At 52.9% G+C, this 21686-nt stretch overlaps 10 protein-coding genes across 10 annotated transcripts; 7 read left to right on the top strand and 3 right to left on the bottom strand.

Moving 5' to 3' along the window:
• Positions 1-1307: 1307 nt before the first annotated feature.
• MIP1 (DNA-directed DNA polymerase gamma mip1) lies at positions 1308-4841 on the bottom strand (the record flags this gene model as incomplete). Its single annotated transcript, XM_051442063.1, has 1 exon — positions 1308-4841. One exon carries the CDS (start codon positions 4839-4841, stop codon positions 1308-1310), a length of 3534 nt encoding a protein of 1177 aa, XP_051308234.1.
• A 303-nt stretch (positions 4842-5144) lies between these two features.
• On the top strand, positions 5145-6092 carry J4E86_001495 (uncharacterized protein; the record flags this gene model as incomplete). Its single annotated transcript, XM_051442062.1, has 1 exon — positions 5145-6092. The coding sequence occupies one exon, from the start codon at positions 5145-5147 to the stop codon at positions 6090-6092; it is 948 nt and encodes a 315-aa protein (XP_051308233.1).
• A 489-nt stretch (positions 6093-6581) lies between these two features.
• On the top strand, positions 6582-7511 carry J4E86_001494 (uncharacterized protein; the record flags this gene model as incomplete). The annotated part of the gene is made up of 1 exon (XM_051442061.1): positions 6582-7511. The coding sequence occupies one exon, from the start codon at positions 6582-6584 to the stop codon at positions 7509-7511; it is 930 nt and encodes a 309-aa protein (XP_051308232.1).
• Positions 7512-10023: 2512 nt separating this feature from the next.
• On the top strand, positions 10024-11235 carry J4E86_001493 (uncharacterized protein; the record flags this gene model as incomplete). Its single annotated transcript, XM_051442060.1, is given in 2 exon segments — positions 10024-10148; positions 10167-11235. 2 exon segments carry the CDS (start codon positions 10024-10026, stop codon positions 11233-11235), a joined length of 1194 nt encoding a protein of 397 aa, XP_051308231.1.
• Positions 11236-11571: 336 nt separating this feature from the next.
• On the bottom strand, positions 11572-12565 carry J4E86_001492 (uncharacterized protein; the record flags this gene model as incomplete). Its single annotated transcript, XM_051442059.1, has 4 exons — positions 11572-11771; positions 11824-12295; positions 12344-12444; positions 12493-12565. 4 exons carry the CDS (start codon positions 12563-12565, stop codon positions 11572-11574), a joined length of 846 nt encoding a protein of 281 aa, XP_051308230.1.
• A 901-nt stretch (positions 12566-13466) lies between these two features.
• J4E86_001491 (uncharacterized protein) lies at positions 13467-14750 on the top strand (the record flags this gene model as incomplete). Its single annotated transcript, XM_051442058.1, has 2 exons — positions 13467-14399; positions 14625-14750. 2 exons carry the CDS (start codon positions 13467-13469, stop codon positions 14748-14750), a joined length of 1059 nt encoding a protein of 352 aa, XP_051308229.1.
• Positions 14751-15260: 510 nt separating this feature from the next.
• J4E86_001490 (uncharacterized protein) lies at positions 15261-15948 on the bottom strand (the record flags this gene model as incomplete). Its single annotated transcript, XM_051442057.1, has 2 exons — positions 15261-15720; positions 15767-15948. 2 exons carry the CDS (start codon positions 15946-15948, stop codon positions 15261-15263), a joined length of 642 nt encoding a protein of 213 aa, XP_051308228.1.
• A 507-nt stretch (positions 15949-16455) lies between these two features.
• On the top strand, positions 16456-17232 carry J4E86_001489 (uncharacterized protein; the record flags this gene model as incomplete). The annotated part of the gene is made up of 1 exon (XM_051442056.1): positions 16456-17232. One exon carries the CDS (start codon positions 16456-16458, stop codon positions 17230-17232), a length of 777 nt encoding a protein of 258 aa, XP_051308227.1.
• A 170-nt stretch (positions 17233-17402) lies between these two features.
• On the top strand, positions 17403-17674 carry J4E86_001488 (uncharacterized protein; the record flags this gene model as incomplete). Its single annotated transcript, XM_051442055.1, has 2 exons — positions 17403-17591; positions 17642-17674. The coding sequence occupies 2 exons, from the start codon at positions 17403-17405 to the stop codon at positions 17672-17674; spliced, it is 222 nt and encodes a 73-aa protein (XP_051308226.1).
• Positions 17675-18075: 401 nt separating this feature from the next.
• J4E86_001487 (uncharacterized protein) lies at positions 18076-19383 on the top strand (the record flags this gene model as incomplete). The annotated part of the gene is made up of 2 exons (XM_051442054.1): positions 18076-18210; positions 18421-19383. 2 exons carry the CDS (start codon positions 18076-18078, stop codon positions 19381-19383), a joined length of 1098 nt encoding a protein of 365 aa, XP_051308225.1.
• Between the last annotated feature and the right edge of the window lie 2303 nt (positions 19384-21686).

Raw genomic sequence — 21686 nt, 5'->3', positions numbered from 1 at the left:
TTCAGGTAAGGCAATGTCGCAGCAACGACGGCGGAAGACATGGCATGATCTTAGTTGCTTTTTGAAGTGGGAAACCGAAGAGAAGAAAGAGCACATCAAAGTTTTCGATCAGCCATTTAGTAGTTCTCAAGCAGAGAGAAGATGTAGTCCCTTCTTTCGCTCGACAGTGAAAATATATAGTCCCCTCGACCACTAGCCAAGACTCCCACATCGCCTTTTCGTACAACAGGCTTTCGTTGGTCAAGCGGCGTAGAACATACATCGAGGGTGTGAACTTTTGTAATATTCGCACTGCAGGCTGAGGCGGACACATCAAAATCTTCGATGCTACTTTTGGAGCGCTAGAAATGTATGTATACCGCAAAAGCTTTCCAGTTGTTATGTAGAGAGCGCGAAAAAATGCCAGCATATTCCTGGCCCTCCTATACTTGTTGCTTGGACAGACGGGAGGGGTCATGTGGTTGTCTGGCATAGAGTTTTGGAGGTCGAGAGCGCAAAGACAGGCGAGAACATGAGTTCAAAGGCTTATACTTTTGGGAAAGACCAGGAGTGGAAGTCATAGGCAACTTCATGTTGAGTTTCGATGTTAGCAGCGGAAAGACAGGCCAGCACATCAGCTATTCGGATGCAGCTTTTGGGAGACCAGAACGAAGGGGGACATGGGAAAGGCCCGTCAAGGTTCGAGATTTTGAGAGAGCACTTTACCGCCAGATCATAGACTAAGCCTCGCATTATGTTGTTATAGAAAACCAGTCGCAAGGAGCCATTTCGTGTTCGACTTAGGACTCGAATGCTGAGAGCGGAAAGACAGGCCTGGGCATGCCTTCCGAGCAATTTCATTTTGAAAAAATCAGAACCAGGAACCATAACGTTCTTGATTACTGGCTTCGACGTCGATGTCGTAACCAGAAGGAAAGGCGAGCACATCCCAGCTCTTGAGCTTCTGTTTTTTTTTTTCGAAAAGCCAGACCAGCAAAGTCATATGGTTGGACTGTGTTCATTTTGGTAAATGAAGGATGGAATGTGTGATGAAAAAGAAGAGAAGCAGAACGGCGCAGAAGACGGATATTTATACGCCCCTCAATCACGCGACCGCGGAATGAGCACGGAATTGGAAGAACGCCAAACCAAATATCCATCTGTGGAAGGAACGATGCGCCGAACCTATGCAAATTAACCAAGACGTTGCGCCGCCCAACCATCCAAGCCAACCAAACCATTATACATCCCGTACATGAAGGTTTTGCCGTACATACATCTTACAAGAAACATACAAGAAACATAACATACACCACATCTGTTCTTCCTTATACTCTCGCACTCCTGACCGCACTCCTATTATGCGTCGTGTACCCGTTTTGCCACCACTCGCCCGGCGGCTTCCCCTTAGCTTTCGTGTTCGGATTCGCGCGCTTGTACACCTCTTTCCAAGGATCACTCGCAGCAGACTGTTTGGCCATTTGTTCAAACTGCCTGACTTGTCTCTGAATCTCGCGATTCTCTTGCTCAACGTCTGATACTTCGTTGCCGGCCGTACTTCCACTCTTGCTCTTCGTCTTGCTACTGCTTGCACTGCGCGGTGCGGGCGTTGCGCGGAGGGGTCGGAGGATGTCGCGGAGTTCCTGATCACTCGACGAGATCTGCGCTTTGAGATACGCCATCGCTGTGGGATCGCCTACTGCGTCGCCGCGCGAAAGGGTAGTCATGATGGGCGTGCGGGGGGTGAAGGCATGTGTGTATTTCTCTGGCGTGGGCATGTCGGCTTCGCTTGGAACATGCTTGGGATCAAGTCGTGCTTCCTCGCCCTTCTCCAATAAAGCCATGATATCCAGACTCTCACCATGTGGTATTTTCTCCTTGTTACTTGGCGTGATACAGTCCATATCTACCTCTTTCCGCAAGACGTGGTCAAGATCGACGGCGGAGAAGTAGGCGCAGGATTGGGGGAGTTCATTAATCCCCATCTGCTGACTGAACATTGCGCGCGTCCAGACATTGGCTACCTGGAGCGCCATTGCCGCTTTGTATCTGTCTTCTTCTTTGACGAGGTAACGGATTTCATCGTGGACTGTTATGGCGAGGCGCGCGTCGAGACCATAGCGCCGGGTTAGGTAGTCCATAGATACGATGAGGAGATGTAGGTAGTCGACGCCGGAAGATTGGATGGCCCAGTTGATTCGACTCGTCATGAAACCGCCCTTTGATAGATACCGCCGTTGCAGGGCTTCGGTGATGGCGGCGCCGAGAACGGGTGTGCGGGGTCGTTCCTGCTCAGCAAAGTCTTCCAGCTTGTTGAACACGAAAGACTCGGTGCCGCCGCGCCAGAAAGCTCGTTCGTGGAGCTGTTTCCGGTTCGTCTTCTTTCCTTTGGTGTTTTTGTAGAGGTCGTCTGCTGTTTTGGAGGTCTGCTCGTCCGACAAGGAAGGATTGAATTGGCGGAGGAGGGTTGACGCAAACTTCAGTCCTGCACCGTAGATACGTCCGTAATTGAAGACTTTGGCGTCGTTCCGCGAGATGCCCAGAATAGCGGCTGTGCGAGAGTGCAAGTCTGTGCCCGCCGCCTTGGTACCCTCCAGCGTCATGAAGCCGACAGCATTACCGCCGTGAAGTTTGAATGTCGCGTCGCCAATCAAACTAGCAATCCACAGTTCCTGCGAGTCGACATCCGCACCAACAAAGCAGTAGCCTTGTGGTGCACGTACCATTGACTTCAGCTCCGACCCGACGCGATTCTTCTTCGCGTTGCTAGCCGTAAGCCATGTATTTTCAACCGATCTCCGTGTGACGGTGCCCATTGGTATGATCTGTGGAAGGATGAAGCCGACCTTCTTCCCCGCGCCTTTACCGGATGCAGATACGAGTTTCGGCGGATTGGGTACCTCCTTGTTGTAGACGACCATCTGTTTCGTGATTCTCTCCCTCGCGCTGATCCAATACGAGCAAGATGCGTTCATCTCCAGTGCTTCCTTGGCGTACGCATACTCTGAGCCCAGCTTGCCCTTCTCGAAATACTGCAGGTAGCCCTTGGCGAGGGGATTGGCGCATCTTGCGAGCGGTCCATCTTTGTGCGGGATCTTGTAGTAGACATACTCGCTGTCATCCCTAAGCTTCAGATTTTCTTCCTCAGACATGTCCAAGACCTTCAACCCCTTGTCGTCGTAGGCAAAGGCCTCATCCAATGGGACCTTGTATGTCCATCCGTGTACGTCCGACCACACCAGAGGATTGCCGTCCCATGCCAGCTTCAACAGAATCGGCGTGATCCGTGTTCGTACTGTAAGAGCCATCGGGGCGTCGTTCTTGGCAAACAGATCCTTGTACCACTTTGGCATACCAGGCTTCTTCTGACGGGCTGCTGGTCTCGGCGGATCGCCCTTCTTCTTCCCCTTGACCATCTTGACCTCCTGCCCTGACCAGTCCAACTGACTCAGCCATGGGTCGTTCTCATACACCTCCGGCTGATCCTTGACCTCCAGCGCCTTTTCCGTCAACGCCACTAGCCGCTCCTTCACAGCATCGTCGAGCTGTTTGTATGTCGCTTCGGCGTTGTGGATATACGCATCCCACGTCTCGTTGACAGGTAGAATCTCGGAAGCCAGGAATCGCAATGCGGCAAAACTCACAGGATGCGGACATGTTTCGAGGAACAGCGGAAAGACCTTTTGATATACACGATGCGTGATTTCTACATCAGCAGCACAATAGGAGAGCAGGTCTTCCAGCATATCATTGACAGCCGCACGGTCTTTCTCACCAAAGTACTCCCTCTGCGCCTTGTCGAGTGTAATGTTGCAATGGAACTTGGCCACATCCCGTAAGGAGTTGATGGCGCTTCTTCCCATCCACAGCTCTTCCTCAGTCGGAGGAGCCAAGACCGTGGAGAGACCTGCATTCTCCTCGTCCGTGGCTGCCTTGTCCTGCTTCTCCTGATCCTTCCTGTTCTTCATCCATGACGGGCGTTGGCGTGAGCACATGCCGTTGGAGGCTACATGGAGGGACATGGTGTCTACGAACGCGTTTTTCGATTGCGCGATATTGTACTCTTCCGCTATCCTAGCCCTGTCGTATCCAATGTTGTGTCCGACGATGACACGGGGTATCGAGGTGTCGCCGAGTGGGATGAGGTGGCGATCTGACTTGGTCTCGCCCAGCAGCCACGGCGATAACCAGGCATACCAGGCGGTGGGACTGGCGGCACAAGCCATGCAAGCAAACGACGTCACTTTCCACATGACTTCGGTATCGAATGTGAGCATCGTCTCGTCGGGCGCATCTACAGCTTCCGTTGTGCCGTCGCTGTTGTACTTGGTCCAGCCGCTCCGTCGCACCCATTTGGTTGGTTTAGGTGGAGGATTCGCCCATGCCAGCTTCTTTGCCATACTCAGATAGGGTTCCGCCGTGTCCATGCCCAGCTTGTAGAAATGCTCGTCGAGGCTGGCCCCTTGTAGTTCCGGCAGGTCGAACCCAACCGGCGGGGTCTGGTCTTGGTTCTTGCCGAGTAAGTCATGGCGACTAAGGTGGTCCTGCGACAGTGCGACGAGTTCTGGTGGTGGTTGGGTGCTTGCGCCGGGGAAGACCTGCGAGTGGATGTGCGAGGAAAGATGCTGAACGCCGATGGGACTGAAGCGGGCTTCCGAGGGGACTGATAAAGACGCATTGACTGTCACACCACTCAGACTCCCCCTTGCATTACTACCGTCTGCATCCGGCGACTGTGTGGGCGACTGTGTGGACTGGACTGTGGCGAGACATCGTTTGGAGGTGTTGGCGAGATGTGATTGCGCATGGACGGGTCGCGGTCGGGCGGCGTGGGCGGCAAGGGAGCGACATGAACAGCGCATCGTCAGACTGGAATACAGCAGTCACTGCATGGCGTCGGGGGGTTGAATTGTCGTAGTTGAGGTTGCAATTCGGTGTCGTCATGTTCAGTGTCTAGTTCACCCGCAGACTCTTGGCGCGGTGCAGTTCCCCTCAGCCCTACGCGATGCATGATATAGCACGCCCGAGCCGAATGGCGGCCGCTGCTTTTGCGTCACCAAGCCCCCGGGACTGCGACACCATGCCCAGACCAGCAGCTACGCAAATGGTGAAGGAGCACGTTGCCCTTCCTGACCTGCCCGCCCCCTCGGCCTGCGCTCGCCACCATGTCGGCCGACCGCTCTCACAGGGACGACGATGACATAACCCACCCACTCCACGACGCCAACCTCGACACCCCCGATAGCCACCACCACCACCACTACTCCCCCGAAGCCTTCGACTTTGGCGAGCTCTTCGGCCACTACAGCGCCCCCGCCGACGAGGGCCAATTTGACGACGTCTACCGTGCCCCGCCCGTGCCCTACTCCACCGGCTTCTTCGACCACGTCCTCAATCCAGCCGGGCTCGATCACGGACGCTATTCACCCTTCGCTTGGCGCCCGTACAGCCCATTCACCGGAGAGATGCCGCCCGCCACACGCGCACGACCACAGGGCTCACGCCCTGACCGTCTCGCAAATGGCTACGTCGACCTCACCAGCGCCCCCGAGTCACCACCGCGGAGAAGGAAGCCGCAGTCGCCCACCCCGGGCCCCTCAGCGAAGCGCCAGAAGCGGGACGACGGATCAGCAGCGGAGGTCAAGCAGCAGAGCGCCGAGCCCGAAAAGATTGAAGAGCTCGACTTGACGGAGCAGAAGACGCCGCTGCAAGAGGCTCTGCAGAAGCAGCGCGAGGATGCTGTCAAGGCGCAGGCAAAGCCAGAGGAGACCGTCACTACCTTCAACTCGTTCAACTGCGTCATCTGCATGGACAACCCCACAGATCTTACGGCGACTGCGTGTGGTGAGTACAATCCATGCCATCTCAAGTGTTTCACTAATTGTCCAGGCCACCTCTTCTGCCACACGTGCCTCATGGAAGCCCTCATCGCCGGCGAGAACCGCACCGGGCCCCACGAAACGAAGCGCTCTCAGTGTCCCGTCTGCCGAAAGACGATCAGCCGGAATAAAGCGACGGACGTGATACCTTTGCTGCTGAAGAAGGGTCTGGCTACACAGCCGAGGAAGAAGGTGGTTGCACCAGCTGCAGCACCCGCACCCAAGGTAGCTTGAGCACTTGATTGAGCACTTGGATTTTGTGATACTGTTATTGCTACTTGGCTTTAGTCATGGAATATATTGCTAAGCCCTCCCAGCCAGTCAAGACAGTCAAGAAACAGCCTCAACGCCTACCTCGAACCACGACGCGTCGCACGAGACGGGAGGACGACGTGGAGTGGGTGTGAGAGAATGGAATGGGCAACACGGGAGGATGATACTACTGGGGTGTGAGAGAATGGGGGCTGTGATGAAAAGCTGAGGCTGGTTATGTTCAGGTAATCCACCATCGCGACTTCCTCACCAGCGTATCGATAAGCCGGCTGTCTACGGACTGCTTTCGCACTAGCGCCATCACGATGACGTACTTCAATATCTTGTACTACCAGATTACAGAAGAAGAAAGAAATCTGAACCCACCGAGTAGCCCCGTCAACTACCAACTCCCCTCCACCTCTCCATTCCAATCCAATCGTTCTACAATTCCATAACCTACCACCCAGCATGTCAGACCCCAAAAACACCTCCTCAATCGCCATCCTCGGCGCCGGCGATGTAGGCGCTACGATTGCGTACAGCCTCATCATGAACCCCGTCGCCGGTGACATCCTGCTCGTCGATCCCAAAGAAGAAGTCAGAGACGCTCAAGTGGCGGACTTGTCAGATGCCACCTTCCACGGTAACACAAGCACCCGGATAAGAGCCGGTACGCACAAAGAGGCGGGACAGTGCGATATCGTCGTGATTGCTGCCGGTGCAAAGCAGAAGAAAGGCGAGAGCAGGACTGATCTAATCGGCCGCAACAAATCAATTCTCGAATCCGCAATATCAGATATGAAGCCGTTCCGCGAGGATACCGTACTTCTGCTAGTCGCAAACCCCGTTGACGTACTCACCTACTTCGCCCAACAATACTCCGGTCTTCCGAAATCCCAAGTCATTGGTTCAGGCACTTTCCTCGACTCCGCCCGCCTTCGTGGTATCCTCGCGTCCAAAGCCGAAGTCGCAGCCTCCAGCATCGAAGCGTACGTCCTGGGTGAACACGGCGAATCTCAATTCGTTGCCTGGAGTCTGGCTTCTATCGGCGGTGTCCCGTTGTCTTCTGCGTTATCTTCCAAGCAATCAGGTCTGCTGGATAAGGACGCCATTGCGGAAGAAACGAAGAACAAAGCTACAAGCATTATTGAGAACAAGGGCGCGACGAACTACGGTATCGGCGGCGTCGCGGCGTCGATATGTAAATCCATCATCTTCGATGAGAAGATTGTGCGGCCGGTCAGTACGTACCAGGAGGATTTGGGGGTTTGTTTGAGTATGCCGGTTGTGCTGGGCAGGAAGGGCGTGGTGAGGGGGGTGCAGATGCCATTGGATAAGGAGGAGAGGGGGAAGTTGGAGGGTAGTGCGAAGGCATTGAGGGAGGTTATTGAGGCGTAAGGTGATGCATGGTCTTTTTCAACGTCGGAGAAGTCATTGTATTCCGGGGTATTCCGCTTGTTCTGATAGTCGACCTGCGTCTCTTTCGTCTTCGGCAGCTGCGGTGCTATCTGCTCCAGGAAGGCCTCTCTACCGCTGAGACGTCGTGTTCACCACCAATCAAGTAGTGCATCACCATATCGCTACAGTGTGGCCCGAATGAAGTCTTAGTTTTGCGTGATTTGCTTCACGTACGAAGTGAGCAGGGCTTGCGCGTCATTGTTGTTGCGCTTTCCGACGTAGGCATACTTGTCAATGAATTGACAGATGAAGTTGCGATATTGGGTCTGGCAAATGGAGCACTCGCATGGCGCTTGATAAGCGGTCGCATCGCTCACATCAGTCTGCGCGAAAGCTTTGCAAGCCAACGACGTCAAAGACGCGGGCCAGACATAATCTTTCTCATCCTCGTCTGCGTATCCGTCAAGCTCGTATACTACGCTCAGGTCAGTCGCTCACTCGTCTACGTACCAATCAGGCCCCATTGCTATGTAACAGTCACTGACAGATCGTGAAGGTCCACAATGTCACCGAAACCGCTCGACGGCGTGCTTCGTGGCCAGCCAGACGATTTTACTCACGCCAACAACACGAGTCCTTTGCTGAGACTGGCCGGCGAATTACGCAACCGCATATACATGTACGCTCTCCAAGCAGACGACGGCCTGGAGTTCCACGAAGGTGTCGATGGTCACACACCACGCTTTCTTGCTCGTGGACTTAGCAACCGGGACTCTCAAGGCGACTTCAATCAGCTGGAGTGGACCTGTCGACAGTTATACAACGAGACTACCGGGCTGGAGATTAAAGCCAATCGAGTACACTTCATTAGCCACGAAGATTCCGTCGGGCTTGCAGACCGTGTCCTGGACTTCGTCCGGAACAACGCAATAAATAAACGGGGATAGTTCTGTGATAACACTCTCTCAACGAGCGCGGGCGATTATTGGGGGGTCTCCAGCCTTGACGATTCGCTTGACACGAAAGATGCTATGTTGGCGCTAGCCGATTTCTGTCTACAGCACTCTCATGTCATCGTTCGCTATGCCGTTCCGAGCATGGTGTGTAGTTATTATGGCGGAGAGACCATAACACAGGGCTTGTTTCTCAGCTTGGTTGTGCGTGGAGAGGATCTACGGTCGGTCGCGAGTGTCAAGGGCGGTGACATTAGACCGGAGTAAATTGAGATTGCGACGTGGCACAAAGACATAGAGAGCGCTGCAAAACTCCGCGTCGCGAATCTGCGAATCTGGTTGGCGGAATCATCAAATCTCGGGTGCGTTAAATTTGAGCTTGAACACACGCCCTGGCTCGAAGCCGAAGAATGTCTTGGCCTAGCGACGAGGTGGATTAACAAGGGCATCTAAAGAGTTCCGGGGTACTAGGCGGCTCTTCTGGGACGCTGGGAGGAAGGTACGTTTAAGCAGGCTATTCGATGACAGGAGTCTGAAGGAAGAGTGTGCTAAGGTTGGGCTGGTCAGGTCGAGCGATGAGAAGGCCGAGATATGATGAGATCCCGACAAGGTTGAGATGATGATCGAAGCTCGGCACGCTAGTGTTGGCGCCGGACATCGGCAGCGGGTCCTCCGATCTTCTGCGGGAGTCCGCAACGTCACGATCACCAATAAAATAACCTTTAACAACACTTTTGTGCGCTTCAGCCTCCTACAAATCTGGATGCAGTGTCTATACCACAATCATGATCTCAAAGCATGCAAAATGTGCCTGGTCAATGGGTCGCTGCCAGGCTTTACTGATAAGCTTAGGCGTTCACATGGTTACGCGACAATCCCTTCTTCTTCTCACTTTCTGCAGTAAACGCCCGGAACCCATGCTCTGAGCATCGATATCATGCGCATCGGTCTTTTTGACATTCCTGTTGCCACTCGCATGCGACGATGAGGTTTCGCGATACCCAGCATCATCAAGTATCATCCGGTCGCACGCGTCTTCTACTAATACTAGTGCGTTCGCGTTCGCCGCTCCAAAGAATGACACCAGCGTCGGACTCTCCTGGCAATGGAGTCTCTGGGTTGCAGCCCCAAAACTCTGACGATATCTTGAGTCCTTTGTGACTGCTGCTCAAGCTCCTCGGCCGAGCATGCTGAAGTTATCCACACAATCGGGTGTACTTCGGTTCCCGAGATCTACCTACGATGTGCTACATGGCAAGGCTTCATCGGCACTTGCACGACCCACAGACGCCCAATCTGATCTCAGTGTCGCATGTACAAATATATAGGGTTTGAAAGCTTGTCCTCCAAGTGGAGAATGCCACATACCATCCTCACAGTCTACAGCAATGGCAGACCAACCCTTCAAAGTTATTGTGATTGGCGGAGGACCGACCGGACTGACAGCTGCTCATGCATTACATCTAGCCGATATTGACTTTGTTGTTCTGGAGCGAAGAGATGATGTCATTGTCGATGTGGGCGCCAGTCTCATCCTCGGAGCACATGCTATGCGAATAATGCAACAGCTCGGTTTACTTGACAAGCTGCTTTCGATTGGTCAAAGAGTGTTGAACAACAAGTCCTTCACAAAGGATGGCAAGAAGTTCGCAGACGGCACATCCGTCCAGATCGTCAAGGAGAAGTAAGTCCCGGCCAACAGCCCGACACCTATTGAAACTCTACTCAACCAGCACAGCTTCGGTCTTGAGCCTATCGCATTCCATCGTGCCGAACTCGTACAAGCTCTTCTAGAAGGTCTTCCCGAAGAAGCAAGGAAGAAATACTATGTCGGCCAGAAAGTGGTCGACATCGCAACAACCGAAACCGGCGTCGAGGTCACCTGCGCCAACGGAACGACATTCACCGGATCGATGGTTCTTGGCGCTGACGGAGTGCACAGCCAAACGCGCAAGATTATGCACAAACTCTCAGCAGAAGACCGATTCTCAGCCTGCCGCAACCCGGAACCGCCATTCTCCGCCCACTACCGCTGTCTATGGTCCAACACGCCGCGGCCATGCGCAGCCGGCCTGGGAAACAACACACAGGGCAAAGACCGCTCGCTCATGTGGATCACTGGCCGTGAACGCGCTTGGTTGTTGCTGTACGAGAAGCTGCCAGAACCGACTCAGGAGCCAAAGCGATATACAAAGGAAGAGATGGACGAATTCGCCGCTAGCTTCGCAGACTGGCCTGTCAACGACGACTTGAAGGTCAAGGACATCTACGATAGCTCGACTGCGGGCATGTCAAATCTGGACGAGGGCGTACTCGAGCATTGGAGCTTGGGACGTATTGTGCTCGCCGGCGACGCATGTCACAAGTTCACACCAAATGCAGGCCTCGGATTTACAAACGGCATTCAGGATGTCGCATTGCTTTGCAACCTACTACACAATGCGACGAAGTCAAGTGCAGGCTCCGATGTTAGCTTCGACGCCCTCCGACAGATCTTCCAGGAATACCAATCTTCGCGGAAAGAGCCAACTGCGTTCGACTTTGGTGTCTCAGCTGCCGCGACTCGCAGCCACGCCTGGGCTACGCCGATCTACTGGTTCGTGGGCAGGTTCATATACCCTCTCTACGCTTTCCAGTGGCTTCTCATGAAGTACGTTGTGGCTCCACGAATGAAGCAAAGTAGGGTGCTGGATTATGTCTTTAGTGAGGATCGCATCCAAGGCCGCATACCATGGGCCTATCCTATCCACACGAAAAGTAAGGAGCTGTAATGGTAGTCTAGCTGGTGTAGCAATAGTTAATGGTAATGGGATTCGGTGTTCTTCCAATTTCGATGGCATTGGGTGATCGGCGGCCTTTGCACAAACTCTTCGTGGCTGGCCGGATAAATACGCGTCAGAACCCACCGTCTCACACCACAGAATATGAACCAGCCAGCAAAACCCACCGAATCGAGCCAGGAATTCACGATCACACACTAACACGCCATACATCCACGGGTGGATAAGCATTTGCGCGCCGGCCCTTGCGGTTGGCAAAGCTTGAGTACACATTGTACGGCGGGGCATACTACATTCTTCCTGTCCAAGCTGAATATTAAGGCTACCTCAGTAAGTCGCAGGCAGGATGCTCAAGCGCCCCCCGTCGGTAAGCAAGACATTCCCATTCACATAACCTCCGGCTCTACTAGTAAGGAACAGTATTGCGCCCGCCATATCCTTGATGTTGCCAGCTCTTTGATCGGGTATGAAGTCCCTCGGCCACGTCTCCTGATTGAGCATGCCCGCGGTCATCTCACTGGGGTACACTGTCGGACGTTAGTAAGCAAAAGGCATGAGTAAGGGGATGCTTCGACTTACAACCAGGCGCAAGCACATTCGAGCGGATATCATAAGGCACCAACGTCGTCGCCAATGCCTTCATGATATGGACTGCCGCCGACTTGGAACCAGCATACGCGTACCCTGCCATCGGTACGCGGTTGAAAGCGCCCGCACTGCTAATACAGATAACCTGACTTTTCTGCTCGATGTTGCCGGCTTTGTTGCCTTTGTCGAGTAGCTCAAGAAACGCAACGACCGTGAAGAAAGCCGATGTAGTGTTTACCGCAAAGGTTTGCGTGAACTCGTCCATATCCCAGTTCCATAGGTGGTCGCGGAATTCGGCAATTGATGCACCCTTTTCCAACCCTTTGAGTGTTGGACCTTGAATGCCGGAGTTTGCGACAACAAGATTGACGTAACCGGATTTGGCGGCGATTTGGTCGACTGCTGCGGAGAGATCGGATTTGGATGTCACATCGGTCTTGAAGTAGTGTATGTTTCCATGCTTCTAAAACAACGCGTCAGCATAGTCTAGAACGTCGCTTGACGAGCATACCGCTGTGCTGGCTGCCTGCTTCAGTACTTCCTCTCGGCGCCCCAGGATGTACACAATCGCACCATTCGCCTCGAGTGCTTGCGCTATCATCAATCCGATGCCTATTCATGAATTAATAACCCTGCATGTAGGAAAGATCTCTTCCTTACCTGTTCCTCCGCCCGTGACTACAGCCACTAGCCCCTTCACATTGAACAAGATACTCGGGTCGAGATCAGCCATCGTGTAAAGATGGTGTTCTCACAGCTGTTCCAAGCTCTCCCTTATGTAGGCGGTACTGTTATAGCGAAAATGCGCGAGGTACGGACGGATATACCGAAGCTGCGCGAGTTGACAGCGACGCGTTGAAGCTTACGGGTTGAGGCTTACGGGTTGAAGCTGATGCATGACTGCGCCCGCTGTAATGCCGAAAAGTACCCCGCCCTAATGTCGCTAGGTTCCTGAAAATCTGATCTCATTCGCTATCGACAGAAATTGCTCATCGTGTCGGCCTGGAATAAAGACGCGTCTCTCGAGCTCTTTCGATGCGACTGCTCCTAGGAGCGTGTAAAATCAGCGAAGTCACCGGCTTCCAGAGCATTATCTTGGAGACCATGGCCCGGCTGCGTATCAAGACACGCATTACTCTACATGAAATACTGAGAGTTCTGAGCAGGTGAGTTCAGGCCGGGGTCGACGCGCACCTAACATCAGTATCATAACGCGCGATCGTGGTGAATGTTCAATTGATGCAGTTCGGTCTCGCGTTGGTCGCGCGTAGTGAAGTGAGACCTGTTTTCGTGAAATCTATATCGCGTAATCCAGGGGAGAAGTATTTGTGCGCCTGTCCCCTAGGCTGGTGTCGAAAAGAAGGTGGTGATGTTGTTGCGATGGAAGGGTGCGAGCCTCGGATGACACCCGCGACCGCGCTAGCACCGCGTGGGGTAATTAGCGGCATACCTCAATGGGCAAATGCGGGGCTGATGCCTAGTCGGCCAATGCTACACCGAGTTGTCCACGATGCGGCGTCGACGTCTTGTAGGAACACGTTTATAACTTCAGCCTCGTGACGTTTGGCTCCTTGCGGATCAGCGACTGCTTCATTCTCACCTTCACCTCACCTATCCTGCTGTTCATCCACAAAATGGGTCTCGCCCCGATCGAGTGTCTACCCGTCGAGCTTCTCCAACCCATCTTCATCGCCGCCGACCATAACATCGCGCTCATTCAAGCTTCGCATCACATCGCAGCAAGACTGTCATCCGAGTACATCTACAACTCAACATGCGACTACTACCTCACTGAGGTACGAGGCAAGCGCGCCGAGCAGACAGCGGCTCAAACCTTTATCTTCGCCAGCAGATGGATGACGTGGGATTTCTTCAAGTCGTGGATCGTGCGACGATTTGAACCCGCAGGATGTCTCTGTGGCCTGACGACAGATGAAGGCTGCTTCGACGCCCAGTGGCCGCCCGACTTCCAAGATGCCACACAGATGGTCTTCTCTAGAAGTCATTTTCCTCGGCTCGCTTTTGTGAAGGGACGCCTACCGAAGAAGCTATTCACGGGCTCGTTGACCCAAGACAAAGTCGAGTTCTTACGATTCTTACTCTGGATTACAGCGATGACTGTCGACTGGACGAACCCTGAAGTTGCGCATGCGACTATTACTGCGAGAAAGAATGCCATGTTGGAACGCAATCTTGAGGCAGTAGAGCTGTTCAACCACAATCGACGCCTAGGCCGACCTGCCGACCTGGACACCGTGCGATTTGCTGTTATCGAAGCTGGCTGCGACCGCTCCATAGTCTATGACACAATACTGGTTTCGACCATGTGGCATGGCATCAAACCCGCCCGACACTGCGCCGAACTTTACAAATGGTGTGATCGTCAAAAAGTGGAAGGGAACCCGAAAGGGCAATGGCTGTGGACGAAGCTTGTTGAATCCTGTATCGAGAGAAGCCAGGAGGACGCAGAAAAGGTGCACTGTCCGGGTTCGTACCTGGATGCTAGCGATAGTTACGACGGTGGGCCAGAAGATACTCTTACGGTGAGCGATCTTCGCTGGAACAAGGTATGTCGAATTCACAATCTTTTCGCTACTTCTTTTTCTTTCCCTAGATCCGTCCGAGAACTGCACGATGCCGTCGAAGTATCGACCAGCAGAGTAAGCACAAGGCCCAACTCGCAATCATGATCGCGCAAAGTTTTGCGCCAACGTTGAACACAACTTTGGGCCGACCAGCATCAAAAAGGAGACACGCGGGGCTAAGTATGCACTAGGTAAACCCACATAGAGGATGGGTTATATCCAGAATGGCGCATTTCGAGTGCCAAACCGTCAACCATAACATCAGTTGGCCCGAGGTCGTACGCTCTCCGGGGTATCGCATGTATCGTGGCCACAACTGTCCTCGTCGACTGAATTGCTGGGTCGAACACAACGGAGCCTCTCAGAGCGTTGAGGTATGGCTCGCACCGCCATCGTCTTCTACTAATACGGCAATGATTATGCGTCGTATTAGAGCGACAAAGAAGTCTTAGGACTCTTGAAATCATAGCTAGCCCGCGTTAACACTAGAGACATCTTCATCATTCCGCAGTGCGTCAGTCTACTATCGCCGGTGTTTGATGTCCAGCGATTAGCCAATTCCACACACTAACACCTCATTCCAGCCTCATCGCTCGTTCGGATGGTTTGCCGACATTCTCCCGCGGCGGTACGGCATACACGGCACGACGAGAGCAGATCTAGGCGACTACTGGCATCATCTATATGGGCAACGACACTTGACTCGCGGGGTTAGTCAGGCGGGATCACCAGTTCACGATTTTTGGCTTGATATGTGGATCACGCAGACGAAGAGTCGGACTCATGAGCAGAGTGGATAGTCGTGACAAGTTCTTGAGTCGCTGCTATTATCTGACTTCTCATTCACAACTTGCTCGAACTATCACGTCCAGTAAAGCCATCAATCGGCCTGATCTTCACCAAATCCGCCCCATCTCTCCGGCCATCAACCATGAACTCTTGGTATGCGGCAAACGAATCCCAACTCTGTAGTACGCATTCCACACGTGTACTTTTTGCTTCTCGGTCTGCGACGACTGTGAATGAGTTTACGCCTTTCACACTCTTCATCACGATCTGCGACAGCTCGCTCCACTTTTCGGCCTCTTGGGTGGCGGATGCGTCCGGTTTGGAGGGAATGTTCATGAGAACGATGGCCGGATTTGATGAGATCGGTACTGGTGATGATGTTTTCTTGGTGATAATCGGGCAGTTGTGGACTTCTGGTGGCTGAGCGAGGACGTCTCCGGTAGTGAACAGGTGAATAAGACCTTGTACAGGCTTGGTAGTCAGGTGCGCATCACTTGCTGCTTGGTTTGCGTATCTAGCACGGTTAGCGACATTGTAATCCATCCGACTTATGAACTTACTCCTCAATCATGTATATCTCAGTCCGCGAACTGTCATCCACCGGTAACGCGCAAACATATTGCAAAACCTCCGGTTCGTGTGGTGCGGTGAACTCGATGATCTTGTGGAATGCGTCAATGGCCTTTTGTCGGGCAGCTGAGTCCTTGAAGACCAGTCTAGCGGTTGTGAGGATAGCTGTCATCCTGAAGCTTGGGCGCAAACATTCGAAGATTGATCACGATTGTCAAGATAGTTTTATGGTAGTGGATGGAGATACCCCGCAAGCTCGGGATACCAGTTCCGATGCTCGGAATAGCCGACCCGTACCTGCAGCGAGGCGCTGATATTGTCGTGGGGGCCAGTTCCACTGCAACCACCGACTAGATACATGTCGTATCCCCCAATGTACGAAGACCTAATGTATGCTAGAGCCTTTGACGAGGCGGCAGTTTTAAGTCAAAGGAATGCACTTCGCGTCGGCACGTGAGTCCGCGTGTCATGACGTCATCATCGGTATTTCACCCACACCAACCGAACGCGCCTTCCCAGCAAACTTCCAATGCTTCGCCCTCCCTGATATCATCAACTCATGTCCCTCCCTCGCTATATTAGTAGCCTCAAACCAAACCTCGCCACCCCATGGCGCGCATACTCATCACTTAACCGCTCCATCCCCTTCAACTTCTTCGCCGGCTACACTGTCGCAAACATGTCTTCCGCAACCTTTCCCGCAACCCCGTATGCCCCAACATACGATACCTGGCCGTATACCGACTCCGATTTCGTGCGATACGACGAAAACGATGATGGCGTGTTCTACCGACAACCCAGACTCGTTACGCATATCGATGACCCGTCAATTGCGCGGTTGACACAATACTACGATGGCGCATTACCGAAGACCGGCAGAATAATGGATATGTGCACGAGTTGGAAGTCGTTCTACCCATTATCGGTCAAGGAAGCCATCCAGAAGGGAGAATTGGAAGTTTATGGCGTGGGACTCAATGAGGAGGAAATGGCAGTTAATGGCGTGTTCCGGGGCCCCGCTCGCTGGCGAGTGCTCGACCTGAACAAACCACCACACGACGTACGAACTGCATGGGAAAATGGCCAGGATTTGCAATTCGACGCAACGACGTGCGTCGTCAGCATTGACTACCTCAACAACCCGCTAGAGGTTTGCAAAAAACTTTTGGAGGCCACGAAAGAGGGTGGAAGCGTTCATCTCGTTATTAGCAACCGGTGCTTTCCAAACAAGGTCGTGAGAAGATGGATGATGCTAGATGAGCGCTCACGACTCGAGTTTGTGGGCGATTACTTGCATTTCGCGGGATGGAAGGATGTACAGATAGTGGATCTTTGCGCGAGGGATGAAAATGGCATGCGCGTCACTGATGATCAGGGGACGGTACTTGTGAGTTCACAGCGACTTCCAGATCACTTGGATCCGTTGTGGGTAGTGCGTGGGACGAAGAAGTCGTGAGCCAAGCATCTGGAAAGGAGTAAACCGGTAGAGTCCATAAAACCGCATCGTAGGCATGTCAACATTTCTTCTGTAGCAACGAACGTCTTCTCAAATCTGTTGAAGTCTCCTCGCCTTTTTTTCGTCGACGATTTTTCGTTTTTCGTACTACGTAGTCCCCAAACATCAAAATGGGCAGCGTCTGGGTCTTCGGGATCCTCGTGGTGCTGTCGCTTCGGCTGGGCGCCTACATGTACTTCCAGCGGCGACGAAACGTGCGCGAAAAGCGCATTTTGGAGATCGCGGAGGAGGCGCGCGCCTACCAGCGTGACGGCTGGGTGAGGCGTGAGGACTACGAGGACCTCCTCGCCGCCTACAATGTAAGTAATAGATTATATAGTTTGATGGTACATGGCTCTGACGATTTCAGACCCTCAAGAATGACACTTCTCGCGCGGAATAGTGCAGCGAGATGCACTTCGGGGAAGCATCGCCCTTCGGGGTCAACATCAAAAGCACGCGTGCCGCCTACATCACCGCCGCCACCACCCACTCGTCGCGCTCGCCCCCAACGTCGTAGTCCGAGATAGTATGCATAATTGGAAAGTAGATAGTAAACCCTTTTCTTTGCGCGTCGCAAAGTCAGTGGATGTTCTAGTGATATTTCGCATGATGTTGAGCCCTGGAGTGGTGCGAAGTGAACCCAACGATTCGGTAGACCTATTACTGTTGTGGAAGGCGCATGTAAGCTGCCAAGCCACCACCACGTCAACCTGAACATACATCCATCGCTCTCACTCTTCACAAGAATTGCAGCTATTCCGTAGCCAACAGCACCTCCTCTAGTCGGTTACCGATCTCGCGATGCTATCCCTTAGCAACGTGACTTCCTGGCTGGCGCCATTACTCGACGCTAATAGCTGGATCAATGGCTTTGGCGAGGTGCCTACACCGCAACGCGAGTTCTTCTACGTTGGCGGGGAGTATCAGAACCTGTCAGTAAGTCACGCGAAATTGACGACTGAACTCTTCCCTCCCAGCTACAGGTACCATGCCCTGAAGGAGTGCACTGCATTTTACTCTGACTTACTGCAAAACCAAATGCCGTACATAACTTCAGGGCGCAGTCTTCTTAGAGGGCAAGCTAGTCTTTTCTTTCTAAACTCCCAGTAAATGCTGATCGTATAGGTAGGAAATACGACCGCGCAGTACATGGTCAACCAGATCTATGTTGAGAAGCTCACCCCAGCAAAGCCAACCCAAGACTATCCCCTCGTGTTCATGCACGGAACTGGTCAGACTGGAACAACCTTTCTCGATACACCAGATGGTCGACCAGGCTGGGCTTCGTTCTTCTTATCGCACGGCTATACTGTCTATCTGAGCGATCAGCCATCGCGCGGTCGTTCTCCGTGGTTGCCGACTACAGGCACAATGAAATCTTCCAGCACGGCCCTGATCGAGCAGCTGTTTACCTCAACGTCATCGCATAGTCTCTGGCCGCAAGCACGGTCGCACACCCAATGGCCCGGGACTGGCAAAGCGGGTGATCCAGTCTTCGACGCCTTCTATGCGTCTCAAGTTCAATACCAGGCCGACAACGTGATATCTGAAGCCGAAAACGCGAAAGCATACACCGCTCTTCTCGACAAGATCGGCGGTCCGTTGCACATCATCGCGCATAGCCAGGCTGGTGCCTATGGATGGCGCGTCGGTGACCTCCGCCCTCATCTAGTCAAGAGTATCATTGCACTTGAGCCCGCGGGCCCACCATTCATCGGAAGAATCTTTGGATCAGGTCCCGCGCGACCTTTCGGCATCACTGAGCTCGAAGTCGCTTACGAGCCGTCGGCGGGACCCAATGCGACGTACATCCAGACTGTTGTTGTTCCTGCAAGAGACGTCAATTCGAGTGAATGTATCATGCAGGATGAACCGGCGAGGCATATGGTGAATTTGGCGCAGATACCGGTGCTGACAGTGACTTCAGAGGCGAGCTACCATGCGATGTACGATCATTGCACTGTGGAGTACATGCGACAGGCAGGTGTGGACGTGGAGCACATGACGCTCGGAGAAGAAGGCCTTCACGGCAATGGCCACATGTTCTTCATGGAGAGGAACAGTCTAGAGATCGCCGAGAAGGTTTTGGCTTGGTTGCAGAGGCATTAAGCTGAGCGAAGGAGCGTGCAGCCCACATTGACGTTGGGTCACCTATTCACATGTTCTCATTCTGATGTAGGCTGCAGCCTTATTCAGGTTCTTCCCAGTGTGGGTGCGAATGTGGAACACCTTTAAACACCTGCAGCATGTGGTTTCGAACACGTTTCGTCTGATGGGAAGGAAAAGGGTGCGGTGGCTGGGAGATGATCGGCCAGATGACGACTAGCGCGCCCCGGAAGAGACTAGTTTCCGCTGCCCCTTCCCTTCCGCCCAGCCAGATGTCGCACCCTCTCACCTCCTCAACATCCATCACACGGCAACCCCAGCCGTACAACGCGGTTTCTTTCCATCTATTCGTGTTCAGTCTGTCGCATATCTAGATCTTCATCATACCAGCACCTTTGCGCAATCTGCTCTCGAATAAAACTCGAACAATGGTCCCGCCCCAACACATGATAGCCTGGCCACTCACAGCCGCCGCAATGCAATTGCTACCGGAACGAGGACATGATCGCGAATAATACGCATTCTGGCTACAAGCACAGTCGCTTGACTTTACTTACACACAAATCTCATCGAGCATGAACCATGGTAGATTGAACGCTAACCTTTGCTAATCATTTTCCCACTACACAGATATGCTAGGGATTCACTGACCTTTATTTTATCACCGCCTCTGCCAGAACCTGTCGGCACATGAACATCGGCAACCCCATGGAAATGTTCCGCCGGTGGTGGCGCATGGAGCCAAGGCAGCCTTTGCAAGACCATGGAGAAGTGCAGCTACGCAACCCTGCACCACAACATGCCTTTGTTCCTCGACCAATGAGCATAAAATCAACCCTTTCGGGTTTCTCCAACGACGAAGAACCGCCGCCCTATGAGGAAATCCAGCCCATCCCTTCCGAAGCGCCATTCCACTTATGCGAGCACATGTCCGTCACTATGACTCAACTGCGTAGCCTCTATAGCAAGTATGGGCCTTGGCTATGTCGATGTAGCCGCTACAGTTACGCAAAGCAGGGCGTAATGCCTCCCTGGATCGAAGTAGAACGGAGCTCCAACCGCGCAAAAGCCGTATCGCATTTTCATCTACTGTATCGGCCCGATGGCATTCTGTTATCTCTGCAAGACGTCCAGGAGGCACTCGTTACCTGGGATAGGCCTGTCTGCACACACCTCAAGATCAACGACGTCCACGTCTTCTCATCGTTGGCAAGGCACTTACATCTTCCCACCGAATGCTTTCGAAGAGATCTTAACAGGGATGGTGAACATGAAAGCCGAGGCCGCGAGAACATCTTGCAAACCAAGAGCATAGAGCTACTGAGAAACGCGAAAGGGCATTGTGGTGAGTTGCATTGCGACACGCACTTCGGGTTGGAATGGATTCGTGACGGTGGTGGGATTGGGTTTTGGGTAATCCGACGCTTGGGAACCATATGATCATCTAGCGCAGGAGAGCTCGACCTTTGAGCCGCAGGCTTAGCTCAAACTTCAGCCTGGCAACTACAACGCACAACCTGAAGTCACTGGAAGCCAATTTTGGCCTACGTAGCCGCCACGCGCATCACCAACGGTCACGACAGCGTTCGACCAATGCACACACGACTCGCAAGAATAGCCCCATTCCAGTCATTATACCGTTACAGTTCGAGGCCGACGCGATCAACCTTCCACACTCCATGGCGGAGGTCGACCAGGTCTATTTCTAATACTACGTCAAGGAGCAGACATATTGAAAGAACTGCATACACAAGTTACCAAATCTAACCCTGGCGTATACGTAGACACTGCCAACACACTCTCTTTCAGTGTGAAGTACTCGAATGCGGTATATAAGCTCTCAAGTCCACGCTCTTTTGCTTTTCCACAGCTACCACTACCACTACCACTACTACATCAAGCAATACTACCAAAACCACACTACCAGTTTCAAAAGCCTACCAAGTCTTTTAAGGAATTTCCTCTAGTTCAACTACCACTTCTGCTTACCACCGTCCTCAAAAGAACCCTTCCTCAAACCATAAAACACCACCATGTGCACCTACGAGCCAATTTTATACATGGGCTGTGGCCATACCAAGAACGAGTTCATCAAATCTTGCCAGGGAAAGCGACACGGATTCGCGTGCTCAGATAGCAATTATCTTAGGGCGAGAAGGAGCACGGGGAAGTGCAATAACCCCTGCAGATGATTCAGGAGAGAGCGATGAGGAGAGGTGGATAGCGAGATGGAAAGTCGATTTGTACGATGTATGAGATAGGAAATGAATGAATTCACGATGTATGAAATGATTTTGTTATGATTT

Source organism: Alternaria arbusti (genome assembly GCF_024043155.1).
Source record: "Alternaria arbusti strain BMP 1465 chromosome Unknown scaffold_1, whole genome shotgun sequence".
NCBI lineage: Eukaryota > Fungi > Ascomycota > Dothideomycetes > Pleosporales > Pleosporaceae > Alternaria > Alternaria arbusti.
The sequence above is the reverse complement of the archived record's forward strand: the minus strand, read 5'-3'. Positions and strand labels throughout refer to the sequence as shown.